The sequence below is a fragment of the Aspergillus neoniger genome, assembly GCF_003184625.1.
Source record: "Aspergillus neoniger CBS 115656 unplaced genomic scaffold BO87scaffold_13, whole genome shotgun sequence".
Lineage (NCBI taxonomy): Eukaryota > Fungi > Ascomycota > Eurotiomycetes > Eurotiales > Aspergillaceae > Aspergillus > Aspergillus neoniger.
Window position 1 is genome coordinate 310,552 of NW_020291141.1, and position 17,796 is coordinate 328,347.

At 47.0% G+C, this 17,796-nt stretch overlaps 8 protein-coding genes across 8 annotated transcripts; 5 read left to right on the forward strand and 3 right to left on the reverse strand.

Annotated features, from left to right (window-relative positions):
* Positions 1-972: 972 nt before the first annotated feature.
* On the forward strand, positions 973-1,398 carry BO87DRAFT_36989 (uncharacterized protein). The gene has a single exon (XM_025622006.1). The coding sequence runs from the start codon at positions 1,042-1,044 to the stop codon at positions 1,312-1,314; it is 273 nt and encodes a 90-aa protein (XP_025480572.1). The 5' UTR covers positions 973-1,041; the 3' UTR covers positions 1,315-1,398.
* A 2,483-nt stretch (positions 1,399-3,881) lies between these two features.
* On the forward strand, positions 3,882-5,043 carry BO87DRAFT_458379 (zinc-dependent alcohol dehydrogenase family protein; the record flags this gene model as incomplete). Its single annotated transcript, XM_025628872.1, has 3 exons — positions 3,882-4,025; positions 4,099-4,139; positions 4,202-5,043. 3 exons carry the CDS (start codon positions 3,882-3,884, stop codon positions 4,773-4,775), a joined length of 759 nt encoding a protein of 252 aa, XP_025480573.1. The 3' UTR covers positions 4,776-5,043.
* A 1,193-nt stretch (positions 5,044-6,236) lies between these two features.
* BO87DRAFT_396275 (uncharacterized protein) lies at positions 6,237-7,526 on the reverse strand (the record flags this gene model as incomplete). Its single annotated transcript, XM_025625238.1, has 7 exons — positions 6,237-6,576; positions 6,635-6,700; positions 6,761-7,077; positions 7,145-7,212; positions 7,269-7,391; position 7,448; positions 7,509-7,526. 7 exons carry the CDS (start codon positions 7,524-7,526, stop codon positions 6,237-6,239), a joined length of 933 nt encoding a protein of 310 aa, XP_025480574.1.
* A 605-nt stretch (positions 7,527-8,131) lies between these two features.
* On the forward strand, positions 8,132-9,307 carry BO87DRAFT_306964 (amidohydrolase family protein; the record flags this gene model as incomplete). The annotated part of the gene is made up of 3 exons (XM_025619383.1): positions 8,132-8,569; positions 8,620-9,097; positions 9,162-9,307. 3 exons carry the CDS (start codon positions 8,132-8,134, stop codon positions 9,305-9,307), a joined length of 1,062 nt encoding a protein of 353 aa, XP_025480575.1.
* A 1,281-nt stretch (positions 9,308-10,588) lies between these two features.
* On the forward strand, positions 10,589-11,972 carry BO87DRAFT_357285 (aldo/keto reductase; the record flags this gene model as incomplete). Its single annotated transcript, XM_025621405.1, has 5 exons — positions 10,589-10,713; positions 10,776-10,862; positions 10,917-10,997; positions 11,053-11,623; positions 11,685-11,972. 5 exons carry the CDS (start codon positions 10,589-10,591, stop codon positions 11,970-11,972), a joined length of 1,152 nt encoding a protein of 383 aa, XP_025480576.1.
* A 108-nt stretch (positions 11,973-12,080) lies between these two features.
* On the reverse strand, positions 12,081-12,943 carry BO87DRAFT_306775 (uncharacterized protein; the record flags this gene model as incomplete). The annotated part of the gene is made up of 2 exons (XM_025619371.1): positions 12,081-12,348; positions 12,435-12,943. Coding segments are annotated over 2 exons (777 nt in total), but the record flags the coding sequence as incomplete, so codon positions are not given.
* Positions 12,944-13,566: 623 nt separating this feature from the next.
* BO87DRAFT_357286 (uncharacterized protein) lies at positions 13,567-14,700 on the forward strand. The gene is made up of 3 exons (XM_025621406.1): positions 13,567-14,212; positions 14,268-14,345; positions 14,402-14,700. Exons 1-3 carry the CDS (start codon positions 13,677-13,679, stop codon positions 14,541-14,543), a joined length of 756 nt encoding a protein of 251 aa, XP_025480578.1. The 5' UTR covers positions 13,567-13,676; the 3' UTR covers positions 14,544-14,700.
* Positions 14,701-15,115: 415 nt separating this feature from the next.
* Positions 15,116-15,739, reverse strand: BO87DRAFT_434663 (NAD(P)-binding protein; the record flags this gene model as incomplete). Its single annotated transcript, XM_025627720.1, has 2 exons — positions 15,116-15,340; positions 15,410-15,739. Coding segments are annotated over 2 exons (555 nt in total), but the record flags the coding sequence as incomplete, so codon positions are not given.
* Positions 15,740-17,796: the final 2,057 nt, after the last annotated feature.

Genomic DNA, 17,796 nt, shown 5'->3' on the forward strand with positions numbered 1-17,796 from the left:
CTTTCTTTCCGCCCGGATATTTATCTATGTTGCTGTATGGAGGGGTAGTTGCCGTAGATGATTGCCAACGTATGTACGATCATGACGACAGCCGCAATTCTCTCTGATACAAAAATAATCAAATTAGGCTCCGTGCACAAACAAATCAGAAGTAATAATAAAAAGTAAAAAATATAAGGAAAATACATACAACAGAAGGGATTCGCTGGTGGTCACCCACCCAACTACTAACCTCCCGGCGTGTGGCTTGAGTACGGCTGAGCGGACGGGAAGCCCTATTTTCCACACCCTATGGTCGTATGTACAATGTCAATTCACGGATAGTATTTTATTGGGAGGTTGACCCAAGTCCTTCTTTGTCAAATACTAGTGGTCGGGGTGGGTTACATCAAGTTTCCAGACCAGAATGTAGTGTAATTTCCTGTCTGTTCCTGGAGTTCAGCAATCTTCAATGCTTGATTGTGTTGTTCGGAAGATTCTCCAGGACACAGAGCCGAAGGGTCTCGTACTTACCGCCCGAATTAGGTCTTGCATGCCTTTCCTTCCTTGAACCTCCATTCATGGAAGAGTCACCATGAAAACATAGGACTTCCATCTACTTGGATAGCCGCACATTTCGGTCAAAGTGCCTCATGCACGATTGGATAGATACTGTAATTTTTTTGAATAGGCCGGGATAGCACTACAACAAAAGCCGGTCTCGCATTTATCAAAGATCCTAAGCCTGCATGCACACATTGGTAAATCTCAACTCCATTTTCGGAATCTACGTCCTACGTGCTGTACTAGATAGGCTGACATGATCTCAAACATCCGGAAAGAATTGTCGCTGAGAGTTGTCCGATGTTGGTACAAACTTGAACACTGGTCTCACGAAGCACAAACCGGTCATCATACAAGACGAAGGAAAGCAGACAGCTCAGAACCAAGAAAGTAGGAAACGAAATAACTGATGACCCCCGGTATTGTGAGCTATATTCTAGTAGCCCGAGAATAATATCGGCTATCTATACAAGGTTGAGACAACTAAAGACCTAGACTATGTTGTATGGAAGCGCTGATTCTTCTGTGCTTGATGTGATATCACTGCTGCACCGTCGCAGGCATAATCCCGCAGGCATCCCCATTCCAGCCCATGACACGAATGTCGAGACAGCCATGGCAACTTTGAGTTCGTGTTACTGTACCACTGATAACAAGTCTCAAGGGTCCATCGCCGCCTTCACTATAGAGACAACGCTCTGCGACACTTGCCGAGGGCCAGTACCATCAAGATCGCGAAAGCTTCAATGGGTGGGGAGAGAGAATTACTAACAGGGCCCCGATTAGCGCAAGAAAAAGACAAAAAACAAAAGAGATAAAGGGTACATACAACAGAAGGGATTCGCTGGTGGTCACCCACCCAACTACTAACCTCCCGGCGTGTGGCTTAAGTACGGCTGAGCGGACGGGAAGCCCTGTTTTCCACACCCTATGGTCGTATGTACTTATTCCTGATTGAGAAGAGAATGTATCCTGCATTCAGACTTGATCTCACTGATAAATAACTGGCAGGGCTGAAGTACTAATCCGCATGAGTTGTGATACTCATCGGGAGACTCAAGATATCCACACAGCGATCCCTTCAATACTTCAGCATAATGTATAAGTCTCTAGGCCATCGTATTAAGGATGAAAGGTCGAAGAGTAAACGTATTGCCACTACAAGGCACTCAAGGTTGATAACATTTGGACGCAAGGCAAACCAATCGATATGAACTATTACTTCGGAGTGTTGAATGGTATGATATGCCCATCTCAGAATGTTACACAGAGCCTCACCAGCTCACACTACCAGGATCTCTCGTCTCACCTGGCCACGGCTACGCCGAGAAAGCGGGCTTTGCAGGCGAAACACGTGAATACATTGACGAGGGGCGCCCAGATGAGCCAAAGATTATGGCACGGCTGAATAATGAACCCTAACATCGAGGGTGTTGTGCTTGCTGACTATCTCAAGGTTGATCTTCTTGGTAGACTACATTACCGCTAGGGCTAGTGCATGCTATGTAAATAATATCTTGCCGAAGAGATTTTCGTCCTTTCTCTCATACTTTCCACCAAGACACACATAGCAAACTTCTCTTTATCTCCTGGATGTCTATTGCGGACACGCTCTACCACTGGGCCGAAGTCACCCTATGAACGTAATTCGGAAGCAAAAAAGTCTACTACTACTTAGACGTAGAAAAAGAAAGTCAATATGGTATGGCTGACGAGCTACACCTCGGTAATTGTCAATGATTCACTGGTCACTGTCACAAATCTTCAAATCAGATTCGCATTTTTGTCTACCTATGACGGAATAATCCCATAGATGTTTGTATGCTCCACGCCTGTCGCAAAATGAGGAAGTAGTCGTACGTTTCAACATATTAGACGATTGTATCGGCGAGTCAATCAAAATTCTCACAAGCATTCGAGGAATTGAAACCATGATCGAGTGGGTTCCTTAATGGTGGGCATATGTACAGGTTCCTTAATGGTGGGCATATGTACATGCCGTTTCCAGCGGAAGTGCAATAATGTCAAAGCACAGCACCAAAAAGCGCATAATTTTGTTGGAAGAGATCTAGCAGTACGAGTAAGCTCATACACGTGATCAAACCTTATCACCGAAGGTAAGTTTGCATAAATGCGATCCTATATATTGAGGCAGTCGTCAAGTTGCTGTATTTTCTATTGTATTTGCCTGATTTTAACTCTATCAAGGAACTCATTGCTGAGATGAAGGTATATATAAAGAAAGCTTGGTCAGTATATGAAAAGAATTCCGACTCAGGGTTTCATGCGTTCCTTCAGCAGTGCGTGTGTGAAGCAGGTGCTAAACAAGATAGCGCCAAAGGCCATCTCCGACATTCAGGTATCACCATAGAGAAGATATGATTTGCTATCATGTTTACGATCGTTGTGTCTGCGTAATTACCTTTACATTTTTTTACATTGTGCCAGTTCAGTTTGCTCGTGCTAGTGGCATGTGGCTTAGTAGTACATTGTGTTGGGTGAAAGGCTCTGTCACTTGTCGTCACTCTGGTGCGTCATTTTGTCGGCTACTATTATCAGGGTTGAGTTAAAGGAAGTTATGCAAACCAGAAGATTTTCAAAAGTCTCGAGGAGTTCGGTTTCTTAATCGCAACATACCTTCTCGCGAGGGTCCATGCTGCTATATATTGTAGAAAAATCAAAATTCACCCAAACTATCCTTCTGCCAGCTGCCACAAGCATATTCTTTGGGTAAATACAGTGTCGCCATAGGGCCGATCATTTTCACTCCTCAAACCTCGCAAATGCAGTCTCCTAGCCACTTACAAAATAACTAGAGATATTGATACCTGATAACATAGGGTGATTGTTCATATATTCTGTTGTAACAACATTTTAGGTCAATATTGAAGTTGGAGGAAATGCTTGACTAATTCCTATGTGGATAACTCAGAGAAGCAGTTAAAATACAAGTCTTCAGGGTTGCATGTCTATGGCTATTGAATAATCACTGAGGTTAGTTCCAACATATTCTATAGCAACAGACTCGATGTAATTGATGGTGGCATATGGTTGTTGCCTGTAGAGACGGAAGCTACAATCCAGGTAAGGCTTCCGTCGGGATACTGTATAGGGAACCTTCCCGCCATGAGGGGGGGTGGGGGGTATTCATATTACAAATCCCCTCCCAAACAGTTAACTATAAAGCAGTTCGATTTGCGTTTGTCTCAATGTGCTAATTTGACTTTACAAGGAGAACCGATATCCAAGCTAATAGAACGAAAACAAATTCGAATTTAATTTTAAATCGTTCACTTCCGCTGTTCCCTATGATGAATTGATCTAACGGTCAACCGACAATGAAGCAGTGGGTGCTGAGCGGAACTTGCGGGACGGATTCCCTCCAGCTCCAAGATGTTCCTATTCCCGAGCCAAGTGACCACGAGGTTCTGGTAAAGTTCCACGCAGCTTCACTCAACTTCAGAGACATCATGATTGCAAATGTGAGATCGTATCATGCTTTCAATTTGTTGGGTATTTCGAGAATCGAAGCAACGAAATAACATTGAACGGCAGGGACAATATTATGTCAAAACTAAGGAGGGAGTAATTCCTGGGTGAGTACTCAGGCTTTGTACTATTTTGGTTGTGATTAAGTGAGTACTGACTGGTGACAAAGCTCTGATGCTGCGGGTGAGATTGTCGAAGTTGGCCCAAAGGTGACCAGATTTACTACTGGACAACGGCTTTCACCTATCTTTCATTTGACACACCTCTATGGTTCTGTGAAGGATTCAGACATTCAGAATCAGCTGGGCGGAACCTATGACGGGGTATTTCGCGAGTACGCTGTCTTCAATGAGCATGGTTGCGTGGAGATTCCATCCACCTTGTCTTACCTTGAAGCTGCAACTCTACCTTGGGCTGCACTCACAGCGTGGAATGCCCTTTATGGTGGTCCGCGAAAGTTGAAGCCGGGTGATGTGGTTCTCACGCAAGGCAGCGGCGGTGTTAGCATATTTGCTCTCCAGTTCGCCAAGCTCGGTGGCGCACAAGTCTTCTCGACAACTAGCAGTGTGGAGAAGGGTGCAAAGCTGCGAGAATTAGGCGCAGATGTGATAATAAATTATGCCGAGGATAGCGAATGGGGCCAGACTGCCAAACGCCAATCGCACCGAAAGAGAGGAGCTGATTTTGTGGTCGAGATTGCCAATACTATGGCTCAACGCTCAATCTTCCCAAGCAGTTGCTAACGATGGATGTATCGCAACCATCGGACGAAGAGGAGGATCTGAAGCGGGGGCGGGCACCTCTCATAGCTCCGTGCTAGCGACCGTTCGAAGAATTTTGGTTGGCAGTCGACAGCTTCAAGAGGATATGAATGCTGCCATTGAAGTAAGCTACCTTAAGCCACATATTGATGGTCGTTCATTCAAGTTCTATGAACTTAAGGAGGCATTTGATTATTTTCAGAAGGGAAGCCACTTTGGTAAGGTTGTCGTGGACTTCGACTGATTGGCGATCGTTTGAGTGACAATACAAGAAACTCAGATGCTATGGGTGTCCAGAGCTCAGATACCTCTCAAAAGCTCAATAACACTTCAATATGCTATATCGTCTGATCGAATATCTGGACAAGCGTAGGCTGTAAGGGGTTAGCCAGGAATGCCCGATGCCAAATACAGACTGCGATATTTGGTACCGAGTACTGATCACGAAACAAAACTCATTGACAAGGCCCTTCCTACAATCCTGACCATAAATGCAAAAGCAGGGCAATGTATACCGTCAGTACTGGGGCACGTGAGTAATGGAAGAGCAACGTTGACAGATTGCTAACGCTCCTTATTGTGCTTGTTTTGGAACAAGCCTTCTAGTAGAATTGTCTAGGCCCTGGTTCCTGACCTAGTAGTTTATATACATAGGTGCAAAACTGGGGTATTCTTACTATGCCTTTACTAGATCATTAATTTACTATATCTCCGAATTAGGTTTGTTGAGTCATGTTATTGGGGGTTGAAAGAGTACGCCTCTGTATACCTATATGGAAAGTAATAACAATCACTACTGTAATAACTTGGAACTCTGAGATGGTATAGGGGATGGTCTGGTAGAATTACCGGTGCCAGCGTGGCTTCTTGTTAAGTCTCAGAATATGAAAAAACCAGATAATACTATAATATCATTAAATGAATAATTATTATTACATGCATTACTACTGATATAATCTACATTTAAGTTCATATAGTTAGCAGTAAAGATTCTTCTGGATTATACTAGAAATAATAAGATATCAATAGGAATACATAATAGAAAAACAATATGCGAGAATATATAATTGCTTAGTAGTACAGAATACTCGGGATATATCTAGATATAACTCTATAGAGTTGGGGTAGAGAGAATCAGTGTTCAGGTAAAGGAAACCAAAAAGAAATGAAAAGAAAGTAAGTATATTGAATGTATTTAATTACAAAAAATAGGTGAATATCAATATATAATATGAAAGATTTGCTAGTAATTATTTACCGAACTACTAACCTCCCAGCGTGTGGCTTAAGTACGGCTGAACGGACGGGAAGCCCTGTTTCCCACACCCCGTGATTGTATGTACTAGTTTACGTTCTTCTATAATATATATCGCAACAGCCTGGAATCGTTGTTCATCAGGTATCGGGGGGACTGAAACATTAATAGGTGTCGATCTCATTGTATTAACCATGAGACAGTGCGGTCGTAGAGTTATCCTTCCCGGAATCACATTCCATAGTCAAATGCACAAGTGAGATCTCATCATGGTGGCGATGACTGCGGCCTGAGGCCTGAATGGGATACAATCTTCCGCTAGTTGTATGGGACTTGGCGGTGGTAGAGAACAGGCTTGGGAATATCAGATCGATGACTGGCTTGGTGCTCGGCAAACTAGCGGCAATGATAGAGATAGCTACTTCGATGCCTGACGACACGGACACGCTGAATGTGCTCCAGCTTGGATCGGTGCTCTCGTAAAGCTTGATGATGTACACCATTCGAACAATGCTGGCAATGCAAGCACTTCGTGGCAACCTGTTAGTCGTATATGTTTCATAACTTGGTCCGGTGGCACTCTTACAACATCCCCAAAGATAATAGCCCGATGACTACCGTGCGCTTCATTGGCCCGATTTGTAAGCCTAATCTCGTGAGTATGTGCCGTACGGCACTCTCAGGCCATTAACCGTCTCTCTGATGTACAAACGCTCCTAAAATAGTCCGAATTGGTAAAGCTAAGATCCACAGATCCGTCACCAGTGATAAGGCGGCAGTAGTATACCAAAATGGAATAGATGCGAAACACTTATAGTGGTCGTATTTTTGGGGATCGTAAACCGCATCCACCGGAGAGCATTGGAAGATGGTGGCAAGGATAATGGCGATGCTCATGGCGGCGATGAAAGCGATGGTGCCTAGAGTGATGTTGCGAAGATTCGGGAAGAGGCGCAGGTATAATAGGCAGATTGACGTCTTGATCAGGCCAGTAATGAGGGTGTATATTATGTGAGTGACGTAGCGAATCTACAGGCAATCACGCCGTTGGCTGTCATTGGGAGGGGTGAAAACAGATGTGAGCAAGCGGACGCACCTTGGCTGCTGGCAACGCATCGGCCTTCGGAAGAATGTCATCATGTTTCCCTGTACCATATTTGACCCCTAGCAGGATATCCGGCATCAGTTTCAATACTGCTATCTGAACTATATGTACATACCAAGACCTGCAATGGCAACATTCAAAATGGCCGTGACCGTGGCGAGCATCATTGTCCAGTCATCCAAGTCTAGCCGTTTTACAATCGCAGCTCGGCATACGAATCGCAGGACAACGACGGCCGCTGACAACCCGTCACGGTACCATTGATGATGACAATCAAGGGCCCACGGTCCTCACTCTAAGCCAGCAATCAGTATAGCACGGTGCACAAGCTTCAAGCACTTGCCTCTGAGCGTGCTGGAAAGCTTTGCTGCATGGTAAGGCCGTAGAGCCCAGCACAAATGGGCTCATCGTGAGATGAGAACGAGACTTTATCGCTGGGCACACACTGCGCGCGGCCGAAAAAGGGGCATGACTGTCTGATCCCACTAAACATCAAGTAGAAGCTGCCCTAAGGCCCTTGGCGACAGGGATACCCGATGGCTCATTACCACCATAATACTCGTCTTCTTGGCCAATGCCCAAAGAAATGTAATCAACGCTACTTAACTAGCGTATTCCGTCATGAAAGCTCAACAGATAGGTTCGGGATCGGGATGTCCGTTTGAGGGCCTAGGCAGGACCCATGCCTATAGCAGGCCAACGTTGTTTAAGCATTGGTCGATGTCACTGGCGAGATCAGCCGATTAACGCCCGATCCAATATGTGTCAAACCGCTAACAAGGCCGGCGGCCGATTGGCTTCTTGATAGTCGGCAACCGGTTGACTTGGCAGCCTAGCGTAGGGCACAAAGTTCCATCCGGGAACTAAACTTCGTCCGAGATTCCGGGCTATCCGTCCTTTAAGATCCCCTGACATCGTAGACGGTCTTTCCTTTATCAAATATTCGTTTTCATATCTCTGTCATTACTTCTGCCCTTCATGCTGGGCATCAGATCTCTGTTACTTGGCGTGTTGTCGGCATGGGTGGTCGCCGGGCATAACCTTCGGGCGAACAACATCAGCACAGGCTACCGGATCGATGTTCACTCTCATGTCATTCCTCCGGTTTGGAGAGAGGCCCTGATTGCTGCTGGCTACCCTGTGAAAAATGGAACGCTGTATACTGACGATTTCCCGGTGCCCAACTGGACGCTGGAATCACACCTGGCCACGATGGACACCTTGGGCATCAACTTTTCGACCATCAGCGTGAATGCTCCCGGGGTCTACTTCCTCAATGATCCTAAGGAGGCACATGCACTCGCCCGCACCGTCAATCTTGCCATGCATAATTACACCCAGGCTCACCCGACTCGACTGGGGGCGCTTTGCCTGTTGCCCCTTCCGCATGTGGAAGAATCGGTCGCTGAACTGAAGGTAGGTTGATTGCTCGACATTAGTACAATCCTGGCTAATAGATCTATTAGTTTTGCCTCGATACGCTCAAGTTCCCCGGTGTGGGCATGTATACTAACGCCAACGGTACCTACCTTGGCGACTCGACTCTCAGTCCCGTATTTTCAATTTTGAATGAGCGACAGGCCACCGTGTTTGTTCATCCAGCAGCTCCGGGATGTCAGTCCGTGAGCTTGGGCTACCCGTTCCCTTTGACGGAGTACCCGTTTGACAGCGTGCGGGCGATGGAGAATTTGTTGTTGACTGGCCAGCGCGCTAAGACCCCCGATTTCAAGATGATATTTGCCCATGGCGGGGGCGCAATGCCCTATCTGGCCAGCCGTATTGTTGGAATGGCGTCCATGTCGTTGCTGGGGTCTCTAAATATGACCAGGTCCCTGGCGGAGCTTGCAGGTTATTACTTTGACACGGCCTCTGCCACCTCAGCAATTCAACTCGCTGCCATGAAAAGCTTCATTGGGGTGAACCAGATTCTGACTGGAACAGATTGTGAGTCACCTTAGTTTTCCTGCAGTTTTGCATCCCATCGATAAGGAGTCTAATGATGTCTCAGACCCGTATGTTCCCCTTCCACAGAGCGAGGCCGCGCTCCCTGCCATTCAGGGCAACGGCGAATTCACTGATGCCGAGATGGCGCGCATCAACCACCAGAATGCGCTTCAACTGTTTCCTCGGGTTGCCAAGGTGTTGGGCTATTGAAGCCCCAGTAGTCCAGCACAGTTCTGGGACTGTCTCTTTGTCGCCTGGTAGCCTGAGTCTGCAGTCCAATAGATGATTCCGATAGTCTAGTGTGTCACACCCAGGAGTAATGCCGTCCTTTCCGAGTGGACTCGGCGATTTGGGTCAATTGCATACATGAGATTGTGGAAGTTCGATGCAAGAAACCACAGGCTAGTATCGGGCGAAGATGTCAGAAATTTCCCCACAGTATATATTTCTTTCTGATAGTACCCGACCCCCCGGTCGCACCTGCGAAGTGGAAACCCCCTCGATCCTTGTTCCCATCCAGCTCGGGAATAACGCGAAACGAGAGAAGCACGTAAACCGCATCAGTAAGTCGACTGACAGTGAGGTGGCGGGAATGCTCCATATGGTCGTGCATATTCTGCGTTTTACTTCCCTATTAAACGACTTGCACTGGGATCCCAACTGGCAGTCAATGGCTGGCCCTAAAAGAAGGATCCTCGAGATTGTAGTGTGTGTATCTTAACCCAGATGTAAGCCCAGGGGCTTACCTCCACTATCTCAAATATAACACTTGTGATCACAATCTTTCCTTTACAGGAGCTTTGCAGATTCAACCATCAATTATGTCACGTCTCGTCTTTGTTGCTGGTCTTCCGATCCGGACAACAAGGGGACCCTAGAAGATTACCTTCCGTCGCTTCCGCTCGGGTCACGGCTGGGCCTCCTGTAACACAGTAGGTCGGCGAGATACCACCAACCATGTAGCATACCTTGCTGAAGGTTTCTGGTGAGGCCAATTACAAGTAAGTGTCAGCAGCAACTCGCAGCTTTAGATGGGTGGATCTCCCCGCTGTGGGTCGGTCAGCACTTATTCCCCCTCACGGAATTAACGGGGATACAAGTGTGATGCCACATCGGATGACACCCGAGGCACATGAAGGAGCTTCGTATTCCCAAAGTCAACTGAATCGTCTACCCTGGTGCTCGGATGCATTGATCTGACTGCGAGTCCAAGTTGATTTTTCATTGACTACACATTGTTCACAGTCAATGGATCGGGGATATGAGTTCGATGGTATACCCGATGACATCAAGCTCCGGTCCACCAAAAGCGGCATTTGGTGGAGACTCCGCGTCATGATCACCCGTATCCCCATGCCTCCTACAACTTCGGGCCTGGAGGTAATCGGAGTTTAAGTCTATCGCCGCCAATTCCGAAAACATATATAGACCACGTCTTCCTCAGACATCACCGAAAGCACAAACGTCGTTATCCGCTCATCAACTATCATTATGTCTCTCTTCGCCCCCGCCCCCAAGCCCGCGAGCCGTCTCGGCTACCACCGTGTATTGGCACCCTCTGCTGGTGTCAAGGTCTCCCCATTGTGTCTGGGAGCTATGAACTTTGGAGACTCATGGTATGACATCTGTACTATCTTTGTGTGACTGGTCAACTAACCAGGCTTTTGCCGGTTTCCAGGAAGGAATTCATGGGAGAATGCAACAAGGAGCAGTCCTTTGCCCTGCTAGATGAATTTTACAGACTCGGAGGCAACTTCATCGACACGTATGTCACTACTACAACTACATCGCTGTAAGATGCTGATCATTTCCACTAAAGGGCCAACAACTATCAGTTCGAAGAATCCGAGAAATGGATCGGAGAGTGGATGGCTGCTCGCGGGAACCGCGACCAGATGGTGTATGTAGCAGTATCTTTTCATACCTTACTTTGAACAAGGAACTGATATTATTAGCATCGCAACCAAATACACAACAGGCTTCCGCACCGCCCACCGCGACACCGAGCCTCTCCAATCCAACTTCGTCGGCAACTCCATGAAGAGCATGCGGGTCTCTGTCGAGCACAGTCTCAAAAAGCTCCAGACTGACTACATTGACCTCCTCTATCTACACTGGTGGGACTTTACTTCCTCCGTGGAAGAGGTCATGCACGGACTTAACAACCTGGTCGCATCGGGCAAGGTTCTCTACCTCGGTGTCTCCGACACCCCCGCCTGGGTTGTCGTCAAGGCAAACGACTACGCTCGAGCCCACGGCCTTCGTCCTTTCTCCGTGTACCAAGGAAGATGGAACGCTGGATTCAGAGACCTTGAGAGAGAGGTGATTCCTATGTGCAGAGACCAAGGAATGGCGATTGCTCCCTGGGCACCGCTCGGGGCAGGCAAATTCAAATCTGCGGAGGCGCGTAAGAGCGACGCCGGCTCTGGCAGCGCACGTGGCGCTGAATTGAGCGAGACTGATATCAAGGTCTCGGATGCGTTGGAGAAGGTTGCGAACAGGAAGAACACAACTTTGCATGCTATTGTGAGTATCCGATTCCATTCTTGTCTTGCTATGAAAGAAAACTAATGAGAATAATGAACAGGCTCTAGCTTACGTCATGCACAAGACACCTAACGTGTTCCCCATCATTGGCCAACGCAAGATTGAGCATCTCCAAGCGAATGTGGAGGCTTTGAGTGTAAGCCTCTCGGACGAGGACCTTGATGAGATTGATAGTGCATCTTCGTTCGATGTCGGGTTCCCGATGAACTTCATCTACCGTGATTGTTACTCTTCCCGCAATACTGCCGCCGACGTCTGGTTGACCAAGGCTTCGGCTCTCATTGATGCGCCTCCTCATGCGTCGCCTGTGCCGCCTCGTCAGGAGTGAATTACCTTCTTCGAGATTTGGCAAATATGAAAAGAAAAAAAAGGGGGAATCTCGGCATATTTCTTCCTGATCCAGAGACCCGAGCTCTTTCTACAATACATCATCAGATTATTTCATAACCATATCCTTGACCCAGCCCGTGGTCCTTGACTCTGAAGTTGTATGGTTGGGCTGCTGTGCCGCACACACCCCCACGTAGAAGAAGCACTGCCTGATAGTCACCGATGTCCCGGTTACTGCTCTGTTACTGAAGTCAATCACATCAGAGTAAAGGAGCTCCGTCTGGTGGGCACCCAATGGGTCATTGTGGCAGAAAAACATTGCCTCTTCATAGTTTGAGAGATATGCATATTTCAGCTTTAAATCACGCATATATCTAGCGATTTGGCCTGAAAGACGGTGAGTTAGCTGTATTGCCATCCTGTAATAGCTAATTATTATTTACCAATAAGCCGTCTGAACATGAACTCTTTATAAGCCAGAAGAGTATCTCTTATTCTGTGGCTTGACACCCATGGAGATTTCATTTCCCCAACTGCAAGGGGAGAACCGGCACCCCTCCGCATAACTGAGTCGGGCACGCGACTGTAGACCTCATCAAGAACGCAACTTTTGAAGTCGCCAAATTTAATGTCAAGCCCTTCCGACAGAAACACTCCTCCCATGACCTGTCCCACGTTCTGATTAAACCGCCCCTGCGCTCCAGTCTCATCGCCAACTGAGATCTGCTCGCGGGACAGGTGATGGGGGAGTGGTGCCGAGTCTGTGTTCGCGACACGATTTCCTTTCCATTGAAAGGCATTGCAGAGGCTCTCAACGTCGGATACGAAGCTATCCCAAGGGCGCATTTTCCCTGTAAAGGATACCTTATAAATGGCGCTACTTGTTGTATGTCCGGGCCCAATTTGTAGAGTTGGTAGAGCCTGCAAGACCAAATCCTGGGCATTCAGGACGAGGGTTCCCCTGAGGGGGCGCGTTTGACATCTTGGCAAGCTTTGAAAACCGTGTTTGAAGTCTTTATATGTAAATGGTAGCGCTGTTCCATTTCGCAGGTTTACATGAAGCTTCTACGTGTGTTTATCCTAAAGATACCGGTGTGGGTCTTCCATGAAAGGCTTGGTTTTTACGGCCTTGTTGTGGATCGTTATAGTGTCAGCACTCAAATCACATCAGGTTATAAAGCACATGTTTAATCCTATACTGGAAAAACAGTCTTACGGCTGATTTTCCATATGAATTCCTATTGGGTACCTCAAACGATCTCCTTTATGATATTAATTGTTACAGAAGTACCGTTGAGGCCAAAGGCCAGGATACCCTGATATGCCGATTGACTCGATGGCCACAAAATCGGAAAATTATCATGGATTGTAAGGGGAAATTACTATCTATAAAGACGGAGAGTAAGACGCAGTGTTTGCGTCCAGTGAATGTCCAACATTAATACACCAGTAACACATGACTAAGAATTCACCCAAAGCAAAGCTAGGTTTTATTGGCTGGAATAAGGTTACCGCTGGCCGTGCCTCCATCATCATATTTAGACCTCTCTTTTTCTCGTTCGTCTCTCCCTCTCTCTCTTCAAAGCCCATCTCAATATATTTATCTTCTCCGCAAATAGTCGTTTTTATTACTTTCAGCATTTCTCTTGATCAAAGTATCTGTTGCTTCGACATCTCTTTGTCGCTTCCTTCTGACACCATCATGCGTTCGCGCTGGTTTGCTCAAAGCGAGGTCGCCCCGGGTACAATCATCCAGCTGATGAAAGCCAAGTGGGTGATCCACGAGATAGCTAGTGAGCACTGCTTCCAGCTTAACGAGGACGATCTGCGGGACAGACATGACCCCTCCTTCGCCTGTACTCGTCTGATCTGCGAAGCACGTGGACCGAATGGGCCTGTTCAGGGTCATATGCGTTATTATAAGCAGATCCCCATTGGAGGAACGGAAGCTGAGCCTCCTATCATACGAGCCAAGCAAGCAGAATCCTTTAGTCCACCGGAACTAGTGTACCTACGCACTTTGACCCAGAAGGGATCAACCATCACCCCCCGTCTGCTGGACAGCAAAGAAGACAAGCAGGATAATACTGGCTTTGTTCCCGGTGGATTCGTCATTTGGGTTGTGTGGGCAGTGGTACCAGGACTCCAACTGGGTAATGATATCGGCTCTGCACCATTCTGGGGGTTGAGTCGGCAAGAGCGGGATGCAGTGCGTCAAGCATTCAAAGACAATATCAGGTTTGTCATCCTAATGCCTTTTTGTTCGCTCGCTTTCAATGACGTACTGTAACAGTAAGCTTGACAACTGGGGACACTTACCTTACCCTGAACAAGCTAAGAACCTTGTGTGGGATTCTACCACGGGAAGTTTGTGAGTACAGCAGTCGGGCACTTTGTTTTTCTTACTAAGTCTGTGTTGTTACGCAGGTATTATATCGGATTTCTCCTCACCTGCCAGGCCAATCCACGAGCTTTCTGGTCTCCCGCCAGATGGGCAGGTTGGGGTCTGGCAAGGCCTCCAAGGGAATGCCGGGATTGGAATAGAATCACAGAGGGCTGGGAGCTCTAGAGTATTCTATTTATTGCTGGGTTACTGCCAGGTCAGCAACTGGATGCCCCCGGGGAAGGCCATCATTTCGGTTTCAATCAGCGTATCTGGACGTCCACCTGCAAACCGGAACTCAATGTGTGTTAGCAGGGTGAAAATATCATGCATGTAGATGTATAATGGCTAATTTAATTTAATCAAATTGCACTCGGTTCTTCCTTTCCTTGGAACCGCTGGAATAAAAGACCCTGCGGTACTGCTCGCCCTGCTCCCTCTCTGGTGCACATACATAGCTACTTGGTCTAGCAATAGCTTGTCTATCCACCAGCTCGTTCAATGCATAAGAGATCATTCCCACGACACTGGGTTGTTGTGTATAAGAGAGATTCTGAAGCGCTGTGAGTATTCAAGTCGCGAGAATATGAGATTAAAAGTAGCGATTTCCTCGAGTCTTCCGTTCGGAGGGGTGCTGGTGGGCCAGCTTCTCATAACCGGGCCACACCTAGCTCTAGTGCATGCATGATGGCTCTCCTGCTGACGCTATGAAAGCATCGATGTGCGCACAAGGAGATGGTAGGATCCCACGGCCGCCATCACCGGTAAAATAAGTCACTTGCCAAAAAGGGTACCGTGTTGACCACATCACTAGGTTGGCATACACGACCCAAAGGTATGCTGCTGAGCATTTTCACATGTGTCTCATCACTCGAGTCATGACCCAGGAAAAGCGGCATCATGGGTGTAACCCCAACAGAAGGGCAGACTGCAATCACGCGAATGTTATGCGGTGCCCATCCTATGGCAAGTCTCCTTGTAGCCTGAAAACCAAACCATGCCTATTAGTCGTTTTCTCTCTTAACCTTGCCGCAGATGTATGAATCGCTTACTGTATTAACTGCGCCTTTGATTGCTCCATAACACACTAGATTGGGTCGGAGTCGAGCACCACTAGCGCTGGAGGCGTTTATGAAATGCCCACCTCTCTTCTCTTGCAAGAAGTAAGGAATGATCGTCTTGGTTCTGAGGTGGATTTGCTGCACGTTGATGCGGAAAACTCGCTCCCAGTCCTCGTCACTGACCTCAATGGACGGCTGTACGTTGTGTAACACACCGGAATTGTTGACAACTACATCCAAGTGACCATAGACAGATAAAGCCCGTTCAAGAGCTTTCCGCCAGCCACTCGGAGAGGTCACATCTCCGCGAACATAAGTTATGATGTTTCAAACGTCACCTTGAAATTCTCCTAGCGCCGGCTGGATAATATCGAGAACCAGAACCCGGGGACCTTCGGCAATAAATTTGCTCACAATTGCTTTGCCGAATCCCTACGCTCCGCCTGTAATGAGGGCTGTCTTATTCTGGAGTCTTCCGGCGGTGAAATATGTGGGCGTGGGACCTGTCATTGTCAATGATATTTGAATGCTTCTCTTGCTAGTTCACTGTCGTTACATGGATGTGCCTGGGAGTTACTATTTAACATTCACTATAGTTATGCTCTGTTACTGGGCTTTGGTTGGGGAGGTACTCATCAATTCTCCGAGTTCTGCAATCCGGAGGTGAGGATGTTCGGATACGCTCCGGTGGACATGTTCCACCGGATGTCCACCGGACATATACTCGGACAACCTTGGAAGGATTCTGAACATCGGGTTATAGCATATAGCAATACTTATGGTTCGCTTATCTGGAGTAGAGCTTACTCATCGATGAATAAAGGAGATACAAGCCACCAATAACAGTGTTTGCCAGGTCTAGTAGAAATATATGTCCACGATATTGCAGAGCATAGTGAAAGCATACATTCATAAGTAGCTATAGGCACTTATAATAACCGCTACCAAAGAACTTTTACCCCATCCCTCACTTAAGTACCCACCCGTTATAGAAACCTCGAACAAGCACTGCTCATTTATTAAATCTTGATGGTTTAGAATCATAGTCCTTATGGCATTTTCTCAGTGGGTTTTCAGAAAATATGTAAGTTACATAGTAAATATCAATTTACGCCTGATATATATATAGTAACTCCGATAGGAATCAATAAACATACCAGAACTAAGAGCAGGCACTCGCCACGCCACCTATTCCAAAGAAGTCACCGAACCTTAAGTCGCAAAATTAATTTTGCGTTGTGAAATCGGAGAATTAAGCACCACAACACTCGGGTATATTTTCCGCGATATTTCAGTGGTCAGAATAATAATTCCCCTTCATTAATATCGATTGGTGAGCGACTGACCGTCTATTACGTTGTACATTTATTTTGTCATTCCTTTTTTGGGGGGCTTAATTGTTAATCAAGGGTTGCGGCAAGCACGCATTGGGGGACTGTTGGCAGAGAACAATGTGTTTTAGTGGCAGAATAATTGGACGGGCAAGCGGTCAACCAGATGGAAAAAGGGGCCAACAGATGTCTCGTGTCCACACCTCAGTTCCTTTTTCTCCTTCCACTTACACAACTAGGATATCACAGCTATCATACATGTACATTTCAAGTCGATGACCAGATTGCTTCCTGGCTAGAGGAGATTGACGATCTCACACATTGTCTGGGCAGGTAACCGACACGTGAGAAGTTACTCTTCGACAACACGCCAAGCCCTGAGTTGACCCAAATTTGCGACATGAATTTGGATGAAAATATGACCTGTCAACAATCGCAGGTGATTAAGGTTGATTCCGCTACGGAGATTTCCTGATCAGGAAGGCAGCCAGGCAATTAGGTTGGGAAACAATGATATCGTGAGTACCAACCTGCATGCTCAAAATATGGAATGAAGATGTACCCGATTATGCACGCTTTGAATTCCCAGCCTCGGCTCCTGTTACTATGATCTGTCTGCGCAACCAGAGGTTTTCGGCTTAAGCTGTCCCATTCCGTCACACCCGGGCCTCCAAACTCGGGAGATGCCTTTCCGGGCCGAGTTAGTGTCTGCCCCATGATATGTGGCAGTCTGTGCCGTGCATCTGGGGAGAACGTTGTATTCCTGTGGGAGAAAGTGTGGGTTGCTGCAAGTTCATGACCCAGGTTTATTGCCTGGTAATCGTAGCAGCTTTAAGCTTATCGACATCACTGAAGCACCAGTCAAGTGGATCTACTCCATGTAAGACATTGACTTCTGCTGAAGATGATCGATATTTCCTTAAAGAGACATCGTCTCCCTCCAATGGCCACTTGTAGCAGAGCACCACTGTAATTGATCAAAGACCGAGAGATAGTTCCCCTCGGCCAGTCTATTCCATGTCCATAAATGGGTTGATATAAGGGATA

What these genes read in the sequence shown, in the direction of transcription:
- BO87DRAFT_36989 (XM_025622006.1), top strand. Translation starts at nt 1,042, where the DNA reads ATGTTGTATGGAAGCGCTGATTCTTCTGTGCTTGATGTGATATCACTG.
- BO87DRAFT_357286 (XM_025621406.1), top strand. Translation starts at nt 13,677, where the DNA reads ATGCGTTCGCGCTGGTTTGCTCAAAGCGAGGTCGCCCCGGGTACAATC. An exon ending in GCATTCAAAGACAATATCAG is followed by an intron (nt 14,213 to 14,267) that starts GTTTGTCATCCT and finishes GTACTGTAACAG; the next exon opens with TAAGCTTGACAACTGGGGAC. An exon ending in GATTCTACCACGGGAAGTTT is followed by an intron (nt 14,346 to 14,401) that starts GTGAGTACAGCA and finishes GTTGTTACGCAG; the next exon opens with GTATTATATCGGATTTCTCC.